The following is an 18,634-nucleotide window of genomic DNA, read 5'->3' as shown; positions in this document are numbered from 1 at the left end:
GTAATTCCAATGAGACCGTTGTATTTTAAACACTTTCTGAAACAATGCTTAAAAATAAGGTTAGAACTTTGTCAGAATTGTACTACATAAAGTATAATTCTCAGGAAACGTGGACAAGTTGCTCTATCCATTGACTAGAAATAGACAAATTTGCATTTACACTGACAACAGACAATAAACAGCCACATCACATAAATATTCTAAATATTGTGCAACATTAAAACAGAGGGAGAAAGTGAGGACTGCAGATGTTGGAGATCAGAGTCGAAAAGTGTGGTGCTGGAAAAGCACATCCAGTCAGGCAGCATTCAAGAAGCAGGAGAGTCGACATTTCAAGCAAAAGCTCTTCATCAGGAATGAGGGGTTTGGCCAAGGTGGCTAAGAGATAAATGGGAGGGGATGGAGCTGGGAATGCAATAGGTAGATGGAGGTGGGGGGTGATGATGATAGGACGGAAAGGAGGGTGGAGTGGATAGGTAGGAAGCAAGATGGACACGTAGGACAGTTCAAGAGGGCGGTGCTGAGTTGGAAGGATAGATCTGGGATAAAAGCGGAGGGGGGGTGGAAATGTAGAAACTGGTGAAATCTACATTGATCCCATGTGGTTAGAGGGTCGCAAGGCAGAACATGAGGCATTCCTCTTCCAGACCTATCACCATCACACCCCACCTCCATCTACCTTATTGCATTCCCAGCTACTTCCCCCAAGCCCCACTCCCTCCCATTTATCTCTCAGTCCCCTTGGGCCACCCTTCATTCCTGATGCTCAAAACATCAACTCTCCTGCCTGACCAGCTGTGCTTTTCCAGCACCACACTTTTCGACAGCATTAAAACAGAGGATATTTACTGATTCTATAAATCATAAATGCAAAACATTCCTCAGGTTCAGACATCTTTGCTTAGCGGGTCAAAGGAAGGTATATAATTCTTGTTCATGAATATATTTAATTATAATATGCAATGAAGCAACACTTACTAGGCCACTTCATGTAACTGAAGAATATTAGGATGTAAACTCAGTCTGCGCATTGCTTGAATTTCACGTAGGTTGTTCACTTGCTCCATGCTGATCACAAAATTTGAACAAGACATGATTATCTGGTTGTTTTTTTAAAATCATCAGATAGCATGAAATTACAGTTTATAAATTTCAACTGAACCTCAAATTCTATTTGAACATTTTCATGTTTTTAAAGAGTTTCAATGTCTCATTTCCTTTGTAAATGAAAAACAATCACTGCATTTTAAACTTTTTATACTAGTTACAAGTGACAGCATACCTACTGCCTACTGTACTGCATACCACTAAATAAAATTTGATACAGATGTTCACTTAAGAACTAGGAGCAGGTGTTAGCCAATCAGCAGTCCCTCACACCTGCTACGCCACTTGATACTATCATAGCTGGTTTAATCTCACCTCAACTCTCGTGCTTGCTTCCTATAACTCTTCAACCCATTACTAATTAAAAATCTATCTCCTCAACTTTATGCAATGTCCCAGCATCCACTACACTCTTGTGTATTATTTTCTATAGATTTGGAAGCCATTCACCCAGAAAAAGACTTGATTTTAGTTTTTTCTAATTATTGGTTTTGTGATTTTTTTAAAAGATCTGGTTTGAAACTGAACCGTACCGATTAGGAAGAAAATTACAAATCCTCCATCCCACTGCCAGCTAAACAAATCAAAGAACTGATGAGAGTGGTGGCAATGAGGGCTGTTAAAGTCCAGATTTAGTAAAATCAGCACAGTTTTGATAACATCCTCCATTACTCTGCTGTATTCAACTTCTCACAACAGCAACTGGGAGTGAAGTAAATGAGTAAATTTATTTTGCATCAATTCTGACTGAATCCTGTCATTATAAAGTTAGCCAACATAAGTGTGATTAGAAAGGTCTAGAGGATGTCGTGACTCAGCACTGGTTCTCCAACTTGAAGGGAGTCAGGACTGAAAGGCAGGGAACTGGAGGCTAGTAAGAAGAGCTTGGGACTTGACCTGTGGAAGGCGTTAAAACAAAATGCAGAAAAACAAGTTAGTTGCTGCATATTCCGGCATATGGAAAACCTACTGCATCATTGACCTCATAGCCTAGACATTAGGAGGTATATTTTCATGGAGTTGGAAAGATGCCACAAAGCACCAAGGCAAATATGACAGTACCCAACTCCAACAGGTAGGAAACCCAAGATCAGCAGGGACTTTGACTCGGAATTCAGAAGACCCTATTTTAGCTTTTGCAAGGGCCTTGCTGTCAATAAGTGAGGTTCCCCATTTTGGTCAGAAGAATAGAAAGGAAACATATTATCTAAGAGGAAAGAAACAAATCGGTGCTTAAGTGCAGAGGGATCTGGATGTCTTTATGCACAAATTGCCAAAAACTAGAACGCAGGTAATAAAAGGAAAACAGAATTTTGGCATTCACTGCTAAAGGAATAGATGTTAAAGTAGACAAATGTTACTGCAATTGTATGAAGCATTAGTGAGACTCTATCTGGAGGATTACATTAAGCTTTGGTCCCCTTGAAGGATGTAGTTGCATTTGAGGTACTAGAGGAGATTCAATAGGTTGAATTTAGAGGTAAGGTATTTTGTCTTGGGAATATTTTATAAGGCTAAATTGTACACTTTCTGGAATTTGGAAGAATAAAAGGAAATCCAATTGAGGTATATGATGCTAAAGGGGATTGATAATGTATATGTAGAGGATGTTTCCTCTGGAGAGGCAATCAAAAATAAACGGTCAGAGTTTTAAGATAAGGGATAGTAGATCTGAAACACAGACAAGTGTAAATTCCTTCTGTCAAAAGGTTGTGCCTCTGGTGTTCATTATTCCAGAGATTGATGGATGCTCGGGCATTGAGTAAATTTACTCAGATTTTTGCATTAGTAACTGGTTGATGGGTTATGGGCATAACTAAGAGTTGCGGCTGAGATGAGATTAGCAATAATTGTATTGAATAGTGAAGCAAGCCAGAGGAGCTGAATTGTCTACTCCTGCTCCGAGTTAGTATAGCAAATGCACATTAATGGAATAAATATGAATTTAAAGAATAAACCTGCATACGTGTTATGATTTGACGTTTTCCCAATTCCCTGCTCTTTAAACTTGGGGGAAAAAATTCATAGACTACAGCTGGACAAAAATAGTTTCTGGTTTAGAAAATGCTTTGTGGTTTTGCTGTGTTTTGGGATTGAAGTTAATGCTTTCAGAAACTTATCCAGTGTGGAAACTGTTGTGACTCGCAGTTCAGTTTTAGTTTTAGAGAGCTACTGATAGCGAATGAACTCAGGAGAAGCATTCAGCTCCAAACTCCAGCAGTTCCAGGACTAAGATCAGGGAACAACTTTTGGAGCAATGCAACCGCTCGGTTATTCTGATGGATAATCCCTCAGGCTTGAAGGCAATTTTGCAAAGGAAAAGAAAGTCCAAACCAGGCTCTTTATGGAGGGCACGGAGCTGGCTCTGATTGTCAGGGCTGAAGAAAATGAAATCCAAAAGCGAAACTCAAAAGCCACATTGAAGCAGAGAAAGGTGAGCTGCTTTGCTCTTTGCCCCTCTCTTGGGAGGCCCAAATACTGTTACAATCTATCTCATAAATATCAAGCATACAATCTCTTTCTCCTGGAACAGTCAAGGCCACAATGACCTTTATTCCCTGTGCGTGAACAACAATAAGGTCGAACTGGAGATTGGAGTAGGAAAATGAAACCACCTTTGACTGTCTTTGACATTCATTCCTACAACGGACTGCTGTCTGCTGCAAACTTGAATCAGATCCCTGTGTGAACTATTCTCCAGGTTCTGAGGTCACCCACTTACACAATGTAATCCTGCCACTCTCTGGAAGTGACCCTGTTTCCATTTCAGATTTCTATCAAAAGCCAATTCCTGTTTACTTGTCTGCACAAGCTGTCTCAAGGCAGAATTAGATGTGCATAACAAATCATTTGAGGTGATAGAACTGTTTGTCCTAAACAGTTTGAGCCCCATGGTTAGGAGCAAGGTGTTTTGGAAGTTTGGGATGGAGGGCTGCAGAGAATTGATTGTTGAGTTTGAGAGACACTTCTGATGGAATGTATTGAAACTAAATGTGAAACCGCTGACAGGTAGATCTGAACAAGGTCACACAGATATGGAAACTGATAATGACTGGCTTTGATTGGGGATATCATTTGACTTCTACATGACACAGAAGGCTCACACCCAATGCAACACATGTATCTGAATTTTGAAAGTGAGGCAGTTTTGATTAAAAACTGCAATTTTAGCAAACTGAATCCTGGAGTTTGGTACATCATGTCCAGTAACTGCTTTTGAGTGTAACACTGGTGATTTTGATGAAGTTGGACATAGGAGATGAACAGAGAAAATCATGTGAAGCAACAGTGAAAGGAAAATGATTTGATGAAGCAGCAATTGATGACAGTGCAGTCAGATCATTTTCCACACTATATGATCTTTGAATGCAGGTGACTCCAAAATTGGTGGACAATGAAGCAGGTTATCTAAGAGTACAATAAGATCCTGATCAGCTGGACCAATGGCCGTGGAGTGGCAAATGGAGTTTAATGTAGATAAATGCAAGGTGTTGTATTTTGATAAGACAAACCACAGCAGGACTTACGTTGTTAATGGTAAGTCTCTGGGGAGTGTTGTCAAACAGAGAGACCCAGGGTACAGGTACATTGTTCCTTGAAAGGGAGGTCGCAGGTAAATTGTTGGTGAAAAAGGCATTTCACATGATTGTCTTCATTCGTCACATTACCAAGTACAAGAGGTGGGACATCATATTGCAGCAATACAGGGCATTCATGAGGCCACTTTTAGAATATTGTATAAAATTCTGGTCACCCTGCTATAGGAAGGATGTTATTAAACTGAAAAGGGTGCAGAAAAGATTTACAAATATGTTACCAAACTGGAAGGTTTGCATTGTAAGGAGAGGCTGGACGGTTAGGACTTTATTCCCTGGATTGTTGAAGGCTAAGGGCTGACCTTACAGAAGTTTACAGAATCATGAGAGGCATAGATTAGGTGACTAGCCAAGATGTAAGAGAGGAGCTTACTAACATTTTTCACAGAGAGGGGCGTACATATATGGAATGAACTGCCAACGGAAGTGGCAGAGGAGGGTGCAATTACTGCATTTAAAAGACATTTGGACAGGTAGATGGTTAGGAAAGGGTTAGAAGGATATGGGCCAAACACAAGAAATGGGACTGGGTTTAATTTAGGAAACCTGGTCAACATGAATGAGTTAGACCAAAGGTCTGTTTCTGTGCTGTATGACTCTTATAATCATATATGTGCACAAATGGCCTCCAACCCACAGAAATACTTGGCCAACTTGAACTAAAATGCTTGTTTATCTATTTGACAATATTCATCACAACTCAAATTGTGATGGTGTCAATGAGGTTAATAGAATTAAAATTTGTTTAGAAAAATGGAAAAATAACAAACAAGAAATAGCAAAGCAATAGTCAGAGCTAATTTTCCAATTGTAGTATGCTGGTACCCCAAGGGTATCATGTAAAATGGTGAAAGATGATTTCAAGAGATATCCTCAAGTCAACCAGATTAATAATTGGGGAGCATTAATGGTCATGGTTACTCTAAATAGACCTTTACCTTTCCCCTGCAAAGATACCACAGTTACTGAGATTGTTAAAGGGAACTTTAATTAATTTATAGTGAAATATATTCTTACTTTGTAAATATTAGACATAATTATATTTCAGCAACATCTGTGAAGCTTGTGCTGTAATATAACTGAGCACAGACTGTTATCAGTGAAGAACTGAATTTACCCCCTCTTTAAACTGTGTTTCTAAGTTTCCTTGCAGGGGATGTTGTTGAGAGAATGTACAGGAAGCTGGTGGCTGTTGTTTGTTTAGTCAGATTGCCTAAGCAGCAGTAGAGACTAAGACACTGAAGAAAAGCCCCAGCTGGGCACTGAACCAATATTAAAACAGCAAATTCAGAATCATGGCCACCTTGATGCCACTAAACTGCTTCTGTGACGTACCAAAAACTACCATCAATGGTAACTTGGAATTAACCTTCCCTGTCAAAGCAAGACTTGCATTTATACTGTACCTTTCATACCAGTATCAGCATAGTGATACTTCTCTGGACTTCCTCCAATGGCAGTACATCATTCCTTAGAGAAGGACCCAAAACTATTCACAGTATTCCAGCTGTGGTCTGACTAGTGCCTTGAATAGTTATAGCAAAAACCTCCTTGCTTTTAAACTTAAGCCCCTTTGAAATAAAGGCCAACATTCCATTTCTTTTCCCTATTGTCCACTGTATTCGGGTTTTGGCTTTTTGTGATTCCTTAAGACCACATAAGAGATAAGAACAGGAGTAGACTGTTCGGCACCTTGAGCCTGTTCCACCATTTGATAGGATGATGGATAATTCTTCACATCCACTTTCCTGTGTGCTCCCCACAACACTTGATTCCCTGGATGATTGAGAATTTATTTCAGATTTAAATATACATAAGGACTCTGCCCCACAGACCCACAGTTCCAAAGACTCTCAACCCTCAGAGAAGAAATTCCTCCTCATCTCAATCTTAAATTGGTGCCCCTTAATTCTCAAACTGTGTCCCTCTGGTTGTAGACTCTCCCATGAGGGAAACCTCCTCTTAGCATTTACCCTGTCAAGCCCTTTAATAATCCTATATGGTTCAATTAGATAATTTCTCATTCTTCTAATCTACGGTGAGTAGAGTCCCAGCGTATATAACCTTTGCTTTTCAAGCCATCCACTGACACCAGGGATCATCCTAGTGAACTTTCTCTGAACTACCACTAGTGAAATAATATATTTTCTTCAGGGGACCAACACAGCTCACAATATTCCAGATGGGATTTCTCCTGTTACAGTTACAGAAAGACTTTCCTACTCAGCACGTACAAGGATGTCCAAATCATTCTATTTTGTAGCTTTCCACAGTCTTTCTCCATTTGCAGGTTTCCCTGACATAAGAAGGATATTATTAAATTGGAAAGGGTTCCAAAAAGATTTACCAGGAGGATGCCATGACTAGAAAATTTGAGTTATAAAGAAGAGGCTGGATAGGCTGGGACCAGTTTCACTGGAATGTAGCAGGTTAAGGAGTGACCTTACAGAGGCTTATAAAATCATGAGGGTCACAGACAAGAACAGCAAAGGTCTTTTCCCAAGGGTGAGAGAATTCAAAACTGGAGGGTCTTTTTTTTAAGAAAGGTGAAAGGAGAAAGATTTAAAAGGAAACTGAACAGCAACCTAGAGGGTGGTTCATATGTGGAACGAACTTCCAGGGGAAGTGTTAGATTCAGGTATAGTTACAACATTTGAAAGATAGTTAGATAGATACATAAATAAGAAAGGTTGAGGCTTATGGGCCAAATGCAGACCTTGGAGTACAGGTTTATAGTTCCTTAAAAGTAGAGTCGCAGGTGAATAGGATAGTGAAGAAGGCATTTGGCATGCTTTCCTTTATTGGTCAGAGCATTGGGAGGAGTCATGTTGTGGCTGTACAGGACATTGGTTAGGACATTTTTGGAATATTGCATGCAATTCTGGTCTCCTTCCTATCGGAAGGATGTTCTGAAACTTGAAAGGATTCAGAAAAGATTTACAAGGATGTTGCTAGGGTTGGAGGTTTTGAACTATAGGGAGTAGATGAATAGGTTGGGGGCTGTTTTTCCTGGAGCATCGGAGGCTGAGGGGTGACCTTATAGAGGTTTACAAAATCATGAGGGGCATTAATAGGGTAAATAGACAAGATATTTTTCCTCGGGTGGGAGGAGTCCAGAACTAAAAGGTACAGGTTTAGGGTGAGAGGGGAAAGATTTAAAAGGGACCCAATGGGCAACTTTTTCACACAGAGTACGTGTATGGAATGAGCTGCCAGAGGAAAGATTGGAGGCAGGTACAATTACAACATTTAAAAGGCACCTGGATGGGAATATGAATAGGAAGGGTTTAGAGGAATATGGGCCAAGTGCTTGCAAATGGGACTAGATTAGGCTAGGATATTTTGGTTGGCATGGACAAGTTGGACTGAAAGATCTTTTTCTGTGTTGTTCACCTCTACAACTCTATAAATGGGACTAATTTAGTTTGGGAAACTTGGCATGGATGAGTTAGACTGAAGGTTTCTTTCCATGCTATGACTCTATGGTCTGATGGGACATCAGCTGGAGATTAGAAAAACATTAACATCTGATCATGAGGTTTCAATAAAGCACTTTATTGATCAAGTAATATTATAGTGTCATTATCAATGTTTGGCTGGGTTTCAAAAGCTACAATTATCTCAGCTGGGGTTTAGAATTCACAACTTGATTAACAATTAAAAACATTAGCTGTCTTTGGTATGGGGTTTGAGTGGAGGCTTGTTCATTTTAAAAAGAAATTAACACTTGAGATTTAAAAGCTTTGGGTGAGTGGGAGTTTATTTTTACTATTAAGTACAGCCTCTCCCTGTAGCTCAAATCCTCCAACCCTAGAAACACCCTTGTAAATCTTTTCTGAATCCTTTCACATTTCACAATATCTTTCCGATAGGAAGGAGACCAAAATTGCATACAATATTCCAACAGTGGCCTAACCAATGTCCTGTACAGCCGCAACATGACCTCCCAACTCCTGTACTCAATACTCTGACCAATAAAAGAAAGCATACCAAACGCCTTCTTCACTATCTTATCTACCTGTGACTCCACTTTCAAGGAGCATGAACCTGCACTCCAAGGTCTCTTTGTTCAGCAACCGTCCCTAGGACCTTAGTGTATAAGTCCTGCTAAGGTTTGCTTTCCCAAAATGCAGCACCTCACATTTATCTGAATTAAACTCCATCTGCCACTAATCAGCCCATTGACCCATCTGGTCAAGATCCTGTTGTAATCTGAGGTAACCCTCTTCACTGTCCACTACATCTCCAATTTTGGTGTCATCTGCAAACTTACTACCTGTACCTCTTATGCTCACATCCAAATCATTTGTGTAAATGACAAAAAGTAGAGGACCCAGCACCGATCCTGTGGCATTCCACTGGTCACAGGCTTCCAGTCTGAAAAACAACCCTCCAACACCACCCTCTGTCTTCTACATTGAGCTAGTTCTGTATCCAAATGGCTACTTCTCCCTGTATTCCGTGAGATCTAACCTTGCTAATCAGTCTCCCATGGGGAACCTTGTCAACGCCTTACTTAACATATCAAAAGTAACTAGACTGAATTCATTCAAAGCAAGGCTTTGAGCTTAGGACAGAACTAACAGGCCCTTTTCAGTTCATCTATGCTGAGTCTACCACATCTAACTCACCTAAAATTACTCATACCATGTCATTCACTCTCTACTGTACCATTGATATTGATTTTCCATCTCTCGTTAGTTCATTCTGCACTATGCACCATCTCAATATCTCCAGATCACGTTTGCACATTGCCTCCCCCCTTCCCCAACCCACATCTCATCCACATTGGAACTGAACTCCCCACTCTTGTCAAATACTGTTTTCTGAGTTCTCAGAAGGGAAAAAAGTTTAAATTTGCAAATAAGATAGTTGATGAATTAAACTATTATGTATATCAAATGAAGCCCCAGTTTGTCCAATATATTAATTTCCATTTCTACTTGTTTTAAGTCGAGAGTGGGGTGCTGGCAAGGTACAGCAGATCAGGCAGCACCCGAGGAACAGGGGAATCAACGTTTCAGGGAAGAGCCTTTCATGAGGATCACATTTTTTAAAACCTAGTTCCTTGTTTCAACCCAAAATTCTAAAGCAGCTCCTCGTGTTGTTGATCTGTGCATGTTTCCAGGATCCTAGCTCCCATCAAACTTGCCATAGTTGGGAAAAAGAATCTGGTTTCTGTTCTTTTTAGGCAAAGAAGTTATCTGATCTGACCACAAGGGTGGTTGACTCTTAACTGCCCTCTGGGGAAATTAGGGATGGGTGAGAAACGTTTGCCCAGCCAGTGAAGCCCACAATGAATACTAAAAAAGTAAAGAAAAATAGAAACTGCTAGGAAAAACTCAATGTCAACATCGTGGGGAAAATGCAGAGTTAACGGTTTGGATCCAGCCACATTTTCTGTTTTTGTTTCGGATTTCCGGCATTCGCAGTTCATTGGGTTTTTTTCTGCTTTTAAAAAAAAGGTCAAATTACAGACGTCGTTACATAGCACGTTATATTTTATGAGAACGGATCACTCGAACCGAAACGTTAACTCTGATTTCTCTCCACTGATGTTGCTAGCTTTTCCAGCAGTTTTTTTTGTGTGTGGCTGATTTTAGTTTAGATTAGATTAGATTCTCTACAGTATAGAAACAGGCCCTTCAGCCTAACCAGTCCATACCAACCCCTCCAAAAAGTAACCCAACCCAGGCCCACTTCCCTCTGACTAACGCACCTATCACTGTGATATCATAGTGATCACTATAGGCAATTTAACGAGGCCAATTCACTTGAGCTGCACATCTTTGGATTGTGGGAGGAAACCCACGCAGAGATCACCCAAGGCTGGAATTGAACCTCGGACACTGGTCCTGTGAGGCAGCAGTGCTAACCACTGAACCACCGTGCGATTCACAGCATCTGTAGTTCTTTCGGTTTTTATTTGTTATATTTTAAACTTAGCTTCTTACTACAGCAGCAACCTGATTAAATAAATTTCGAATCAAGGTAGACATACTGGGACTGGATCTTGAGAATTCCAATGGTACAGTACAGTTGGTTGTTTTTAGGAAACTTTTGCTTTCTCCGAGTTAAAAGTGACAACATTGAACTACATAAATGGTCAGTATCCAAAAAATTATTTTTAAAATCTCATGCTGATAAACCAAGGTCCATTGTAGTTAAAATATATTCGAATAAATTCTAATGACCGCTTTTAACAAGTAGTACAAATGACTTGCACTTGGTAAGTTCGACTAAAAAAGCTCCTTGGATTTAAAAGAAAACATTACATTAAGTTATCTCAGAAAGGTAATTTCATTAGGTGATTATAAAATCAATTTACCTTTCGACATGTTGTTTCATCTTTTTACAAGCGTAGTAGATTCCATCTTTTAAGCTTTGCGCCTTCCAGACCTCCGAAAATGTCCCTTCGCCTATTTTAGATATTAGTCGGTAGTCTTTTTTCAAAAGAAGAGTACTTGATTAAAAAATGCATTACTGGCTCACAGCAGACGTGGACGGACTCCATGTTTTATTGAAATTTACACGGGTGGATCGCATGCCATTCGCAAACACCAGGCTCACATATCTCGCTATTAGGCTCGCACAAAAAAACCCAGGTGTGCATAAGACGGCAGGCGATCACTGTCGAGCAAATGTTCGACGACAGCGCCCATTTTTCGGCTGTTAAATTTCGTAGTTTTTTTTAAAAAAGTGATCATTCTTACTCGACTCGTGGTTTTAAATTAGGGACACAAACCAAAAGTTAAATGCCTAATTTACTTTTCAGTCTGAAACATCATCGCGAACGCAGGTAAGGGAATTCGAGCAGCATTGACCACAGGCCGCGTGCCGCAATCTCGCATCGTTGCCATGGAGACCGGACACAGCTGCCCGTTGCTGCCAGCTCGCGCCGCTTTTGGATGGGGGCAGGACCCTCCTTTTGTGAGCGGACAGTGTGCCCTTTCCTTAATTTGTAAGTCGTATATTGTTAAAAAATTTAAATCCTTATACTTGGTCGCAGCCAACCTTTTGTACGTGCTCTTCTCTAAAACTAAATCAATATTTTAAAGATGACAATGGCCGGGGCGGGTTGGTCGCCCGACCTACACCGAGGGCATCGGCACAGTTTAAAGCGGCAACCTCATGACCATTAGGTAGGTCAGCAGTCCATCTCAGATAGCCTCATTATATGTGTGGTGATGCATCGTGACTGATTCCATCACTTTAGTTAGTGGCCCAGTCTTTAGAAAGCGGATTTTTTTTAAACTGCTGGATAGTTAGTGCTTTTGGCAGCCAGCCGTCTTATCTGGAATTATTTATAGTTAATTTGATTTCACATTCCACTGATTGTACAGCATTTGGTACCCAAAAATCACATGGAATGATGCTTCACGAACTGTGAAAGGCTAGCTTTTAACACCAAAAATGATCTAGTCAGCAATTTCATCGCTTTGCTTCCCTAACTTCTCAATGTTTGAGATCACTGTGCTCGGAACCTGGAACTCTCATTCGGAACGGGTGGTCGAGACAGACACTCTCGCTTTATTTCAGAATGTCTACTTGAATTGCCGTATCTGTCAGCTTCAAACCTAATACTGATAAAGATGGGTAGCTTTTTGTCACCAGTACTGTACAGATATGAAAGGTCAAATGGCCTCCTGTGTTGTAAATTTTCCATGATAACAGAACCAAAACGGTAACCTCGATCATATCAAAGTGTAAAAGTGGCATTTATTTATTTATTTATCTCCAATGCCCTTTCTATCCTGCATTTTCTTATGACCTCATTTTCTCTACCTTGCTTTCTCTGTCTCTTTTTATCAGCTCTCTTCAAAGTCTGCTCTTCAGTGGGGTTTGTGGGCACCCGCATGATGTTTCTCTTGCTTTCTCTGCCTGGAGAGTGAGAAAGCAACAGAATCGCAAGATGGGATTACTCCAATTGATATGATGTAAGTGAAAGCACTCTTTTAAACTTAGAGCATATAGTTTTAAATGGAGTTTTAACTAATGCACAACTTGCCTTCAAGCATTCTCTTGCTCAGAAATGTGTGAACGAAAGAAAAATATCAAGACTCCAAAATGGAAATCATACAATTTTACAATACAGAAAAATCATCTGATTCTTAGCACCAGCATCAAAAGAAATGTAGTCTAATTTCCCTGTCCTACACCCCCCCATACCCTTTTCATCTGTATACATTGATTCCATTTTAAAAGTAAATTTGCAGTGTTTATGACCGCTATGCTAATTGCATGAGGCAACAAAATCAAGATTGGTCTGGTGCAGGCAACCTATACTTGTTTAACCTCTTAAAAACATTCAACAAAGTTAAATTCAATATTACAATGTAACAATTACATCTTAAAGGCATGTCACAGTTTCAAAAAAATCAAATGGAGCACATATGGTCTGGAAATTTTTTGAAGATATTAATTTTTTTTGGATATAACTCAAGTTTCCCCTATAAGTGTGTTGAAAAAAAAACTCTTTCACAATCTTTCATTTGAATCAAAGCAGAAAGCACAGTGTAGAGGTTACTTTATTCAGCTTTTGGAATTTTCAGCTTTGGCAAATCTTTACAACAACTTCTGTTGCTCATAACTTGGGGTGGTAATTACATGCTGAAAATGTGTTGCTGGAAAAGCGCAGCAGGTCAGGCAGCATCCAAGGAACAGGAGAATCGACGTTTCGGGCATAAGCCCTTCTTCAGGAATGAGGAAAGTGTGTCCAGCAGGCTAAGATAAAAGGTAGGGAGGAGGGACTTGGTGGAGGGGCGTTGGAAATGTAATAGGTGGAAGGAGGTCAAGGTGAGGGTGATGGGCCGGAGTGAGGTGGGGGTGGAGAGGTCAGGAAGAAGATTGCAGGTTAGGAAGGCGGTGCTGAGTTCGAGGGATTTGACTGAGACAAGGTGGGGGTAGGGGAAATGAGGAAACTGGAGAAATCTGCGTTCATCCCTTGTGGTTGGAGGGTTCCTAGGCGGAAGATGAGGCGCTCTTCCTCCAACCGTCGTGTTGCTATGGTCTGGCAATGGAGGCTTGGTGGAGTGGGAGGGGGAGTTGAAGTGTTGAGCTACGGGGTGGTTGGGTTGGTTGGTCCGGGTGTCCCAGAGGTGTTCTCTGAAACGTTCCGCAAGTAGGCGGCCTGTCTCCCCAATATAGAGGAGGCCACATCGGGTGCAGCAGTGTAATTACATGGCAATTTTTATTCCAGTCTGAATTATTTTCAAATGTAGACTTCAATATAAGAGACCCTGGAGTATAATTGATTTGCTTGCTCCCATCCAATAGCCCTCTACAGTTATAACAATACAAAGTACAATCAATAACAAATATATTTTTCCCATTAGTGATGATATGTAGGTTTTAACCAAATTGGCTTTCACAACCTGCAGTGTATGAAATTGTTTGCAATAGACACATTAGTGCATATTTTATGGATAAATGGATCATCTGTCCCTGACTCTGAACACTATATTACTGACTGCAAATTATATTCAAAGAATTTATTTCTCTTTACTATAATTGACAATTAATGACACACCTGTATTGTTACTCTATTGTGATCAAGTCACTGGATCAACCCTCGTTCAATGAGGAGTGAAGGACACCATGCAGGAGCAGCACTAGTCACACTTAAAACGAGGTGGCAACCCGGTGAAGTTTTAGTGGAGGACTTAGACACAATATACTATGGATAGAGCCAAGTGAGATCACCAAAAAAACCAAAAAAACACTGTACACAAGAACAACAACAACCACATGTGTCCTTAACGCCTGTATGATTCAAAAATTTGTGTTTCAGACTAACTGTGCCCTTAGCCAAGCTGTTCCTGTAAAACTACAACACAGGCATCAACCCAATATTGAATCATTTCCCAGATTGGTCCTGCTCATGAAAAGCACGTTAAATAAAGTACAACCAATAGTCTACTCTCAATTATTAGCAAAATGAGTGAAAGTGTTGCCAGTTGTTATCACAACATAATTACTTAGCATTACTGAGTTGGTTGTTGCTCAGTCAGAATTCTGCCAAGGCCACTAGCTCAACCTTGGTCATCACAGACTAAAGAATTGAATTGCAGAAATGACCTGAGAGTGACTGCCTTTGACATCTGGACAACATTTTTCTGAAGTTGGGACCAAGAAGCCATAGCATAATTGAAGACAATGGGAATAAAGAGCGGAAAAAATCCTTTGACTGAAGTCATATTTGGCACAAAAGAACATGTTTGAGATTGTTGGAGGCCGCGCATCCCAATCCTATGTCCACAACTATTTTCAGCTACTTCCCACCAATCTAATGTCAGAAATGGGTATTTTCACTGATGATTGAATAGTAATTAGTACCATTTGAACCTCCTCAGAAACTAAAACTGTACCTGCATGCAGTAAGATCTGGGCAACATTTAGACTTTGGTTAAGTGTCAAGTAACATTAGTGTCATCCATATACAAAGCAATGACCATTTCATCAAGAGAAAATCTAACATCTCGTCTTGAGATTCAGCATTATTTCACTTGCTGAATCTCTCCACTATCAATTACCGTGGAGTTGATATTGATTAGAAATGTAACTTAACCAGCGATATAAGCTCTAGAGCCACAGGAACACAGAGGTTGGAAATTCTCGTACAAGTAATTCCTCTCCTGAAGTTTGAAAAGTCTGATCACAAAGCACAAGCTAACATTATTATTTCCACTCACTTAAATAGTCTTTTGCTAGAAATTCTGTGTCTTACGATCTTACTTTCCACAACTACCTGATGAAGGAGTAGCGCTCTGAAAGCCAGTGCTTCCAAATAAACCTGTTGCACTATAATCTGGTGTTGTGTGATTTTTAACTTTGTACACCGCAGTCCAACATTGGCTTCTCCAAATCATTAGGTAGTCTATATGATATTAGCACAATATATTGTTCATTCCTCTGATTTAACTGTTAGAAATTCACATAAAAAGGTTGTGAATTAAAAATAAATACATTCTGTCTTTATTCCATAAGCAAGCTTATATGTGTACTTACCTGGGAAGCAATGTTTTCTGGTGTTTTGGTCCTCTAAATTTAAAAGATTATATAAAGTAGTTATTAATAAGATCCTGAAGTAATTCTTCCATAAAATTTTTTGATTCACTTGTCCTAAAAAATCCATTTATAGTAGCTTTGTAAAAGTCAATAAAGGTATTTTGAAGTGCAGAACTCTCTCATTCTTATTCTTTACTGTATTTAAATCTACCTCTGTCCATTATCAGTTCTGTGGTAGACCCTTTTGGCTTCTCTATTGCGTTTAGTTATAACTTTTTTAATATCTCTGAGAAGGCAAATCTGTTAAATTTATTCACATCAAACCTTTCAGACTGTCAGTCCATGAAGTCATATCAGTTTATTATTACATCATTTTTCAACAGTACAAGCCACAGTGATCAGGATATATTTTCCACTAAATATAATAAATATTTTCAATGGCAAATCTACTACAATAAAGTATAAAGTCAACCTCACCACATTGCTGTCAAATGATATTATTTTCCATAATATTAGCAGGTCACGTGCAAAATCTTATCACCCACAGGGTTGAGGCTTTGAAGGTAGGGGAGTCATTTTGGAAAAGTGCACATTGGGTTGTATACACAATAAGATTTGCCTCCAAGTGATCCTATTGAAGGTAAGTTTGGAACAGCAATAGATATCTGCCCAAAAGAAGCTGGTAGTCAATTATTGGCAATCACATGCTAATTGGGAGGGCACAATGGTTATGCCACCATCTCCATGATGGTGCAATAGGCTACCACCACCAAAGATCTGGTAGATGGCTGGAGAAAGCATCCTGTTGTAAGTAGAGGGTGGGTCCAATGATGCCTGCTTTAATTCCATCCTCCATTCAGTGGTGGACCAAAGGGCTACAGCTGTAGCTGCATACCAATGTGCACCTTTCCAAAATTATAAAACCCCACCATCTCCAAATCTGTCAGCATGTGGTGACATACATACATTATGCATGTAATATATGTTTCATACATTATGTGCTACATTATGAAAATGAACGTATCATTTGACAGCAGGAGGATGACAAATTTGTTGGTGGTGAAGTTGATTTGATACCTTATCAACTTGGTAGATTTATTGTTGAAGATATTTACCTCTATTTCATTGGCTTGATAGCACGACCACTGTTTTTTTTGTTATACATTCAAAATGTTTCAGAGGTCGCTTCCTTTGTGAGGTACCCTCCAGTCTCCCACCTGTCTTTAGCAGCTTTGTCCACCTGTCTTTAGCAGCTTTGTCCACCTCTCCTGTTGAGACTGCCTTTTGCTCAGATCTTGGGAGCTTTGATTGGCCCTCCTACATTTCTAGCCTTCTTGCCAATCTGAATTGGACATAGTTAAAAATCACACAACACCAGGTTATAGTCCAACAGGTTTAATTGGAAGCATAATAGTGAATCATCTGATGTAGGAGCGTCACTCCGAAAGCTAGCGTGCTTCCAATTAAACCTGTTGGACTATAACCTGGTGTTGTGTGACTTTTAACTTTGTACACCCCAGTCCAACACCGGCATCTCCAAATCGTGAATTGGACATGGCTGCTAAAGGCAGCCTGTTAAGTGGCCACCTCCAGGAAGATTGTACAGGCAAGCAGATCTCAAACTGTTGGAGTTGGACCTGGAAGTGTTCTGGTCTAAATGTAAATTCTAAGGAGATAAGATTCTACCCATTGATTTTCTGTGTAAAAATAAAGGCAGACTACTGTACATAGAAAATAAGAAGGTATTGGTTGTTAGTTTTAATTATTTTCTTTAGATACTCTTCAGAAGTTCCACATCACTGTTGCTATGGGTGAGGAGATCTTATTTCTAAAGAACTTAGTTATTTGAGAAGATCAGCTACTATCTTTATTAAGTGAACACAGCATGTGAATAATTCCCAATTTTTACCTGTGGGAGGCTAAATATACATAGTTACCCTTGTAACTGAATACCAGAGAAAGGAAACTTTCATTTATTGGGGCTTTTCTCATCCAATGAATGTCATAAAAAATTTTGAATGTTATAGTAGTGTTTTGCTGTCACTGCCATAATGTTGGAAATATGTTAAGCAATTTGTGCATAGGAAACACACACTAAATTATTACATCTTAGATAATGAAAGACAATCTAATATTTTTGTGTTGTTGTTTGAAGAATAAAAATTAACCAACACACTGGAGATAATTCCCCTACCTCAAAGTACTGCCATGGGATCTTTTACATCTACTCAAGCAGCTACCCAATCTACCTGTAGTGCAGCACACACATTTCTGCAGTGAAGTGTAAGCATAGACACTTGTACTCCAGCCCTAGAGTATGACTTGAACCCTGAGCCTTGTGACACAGAAGCAAGCATGCTAACAAATGAGCTAGAAATTCAATGATGCTTCAGTGATTTTATGTGTCCCTATCCATGGACTGGGAGGCCTGTGTTGAAGTCCCATCTGTTTCAAAGGTGTGTAATAACTTCTCTGAACAAGTAATAAAATAGAGAAATGTTTTAAAAAGTTGCCTATGCCCATACTGATCTGAAAATGCCTGATATCATTTGATCTCAGAAGCTAAGCAAGCTCATGCCTAGTTAGTACTTGGATGGGATACTGCCTGGGAATACCAGGTACTGTCAGCTCAGCTGTTGTGGCACAGTGGTAGTGCTCCTACCCCTGCATGGGGAGGCCCAGGTTCAAATCCCATCTACTCCAGAGGTGTACAATAACATCTGAGCAGGTCATTTAGAAAATATGTTAAAATCTTTTAAAAAGGCCCCTTGACATTCAGTGGTATTACCAATGCTAAATCCCACACTATCGACATCTGGGATTTACAACTGATTTTTATAAAAGCTGAACCACTCACATAGATACCATAGCTCACCAGGTCAGTAGTTTACTTCCAAAACATCTTGAATATGTACAAGCCACAA

At 39.8% G+C, this 18,634-nt stretch overlaps 1 protein-coding gene across 1 annotated transcript in view; it reads right to left on the bottom strand.

Moving 5' to 3' along the window:
* The window catches only part of LOC140476224 (MAPK/MAK/MRK overlapping kinase-like), a 125,633-nt gene that overhangs the window by 90,920 nt on the left and 16,079 nt on the right, over positions 1-18,634 (bottom strand). The window contains exons 2-3 of the mRNA XM_072568479.1: positions 11,032-11,146; positions 979-1,068 (exon numbers count right to left, since the gene is read on the bottom strand). Coding sequence (XP_072424580.1) covers positions 979-1,068; positions 11,032-11,146 — 205 coding nt within the window. The remainder of the gene's footprint in view (positions 1-978; positions 1,069-11,031; positions 11,147-18,634) is intronic.

This window comes from Chiloscyllium punctatum, chromosome 4 (genome assembly GCF_047496795.1).
Source record: "Chiloscyllium punctatum isolate Juve2018m chromosome 4, sChiPun1.3, whole genome shotgun sequence".
Lineage (NCBI taxonomy): Eukaryota > Metazoa > Chordata > Chondrichthyes > Orectolobiformes > Hemiscylliidae > Chiloscyllium > Chiloscyllium punctatum.
The sequence above is the reverse complement of the archived record's forward strand: the minus strand, read 5'-3'. Positions and strand labels throughout refer to the sequence as shown.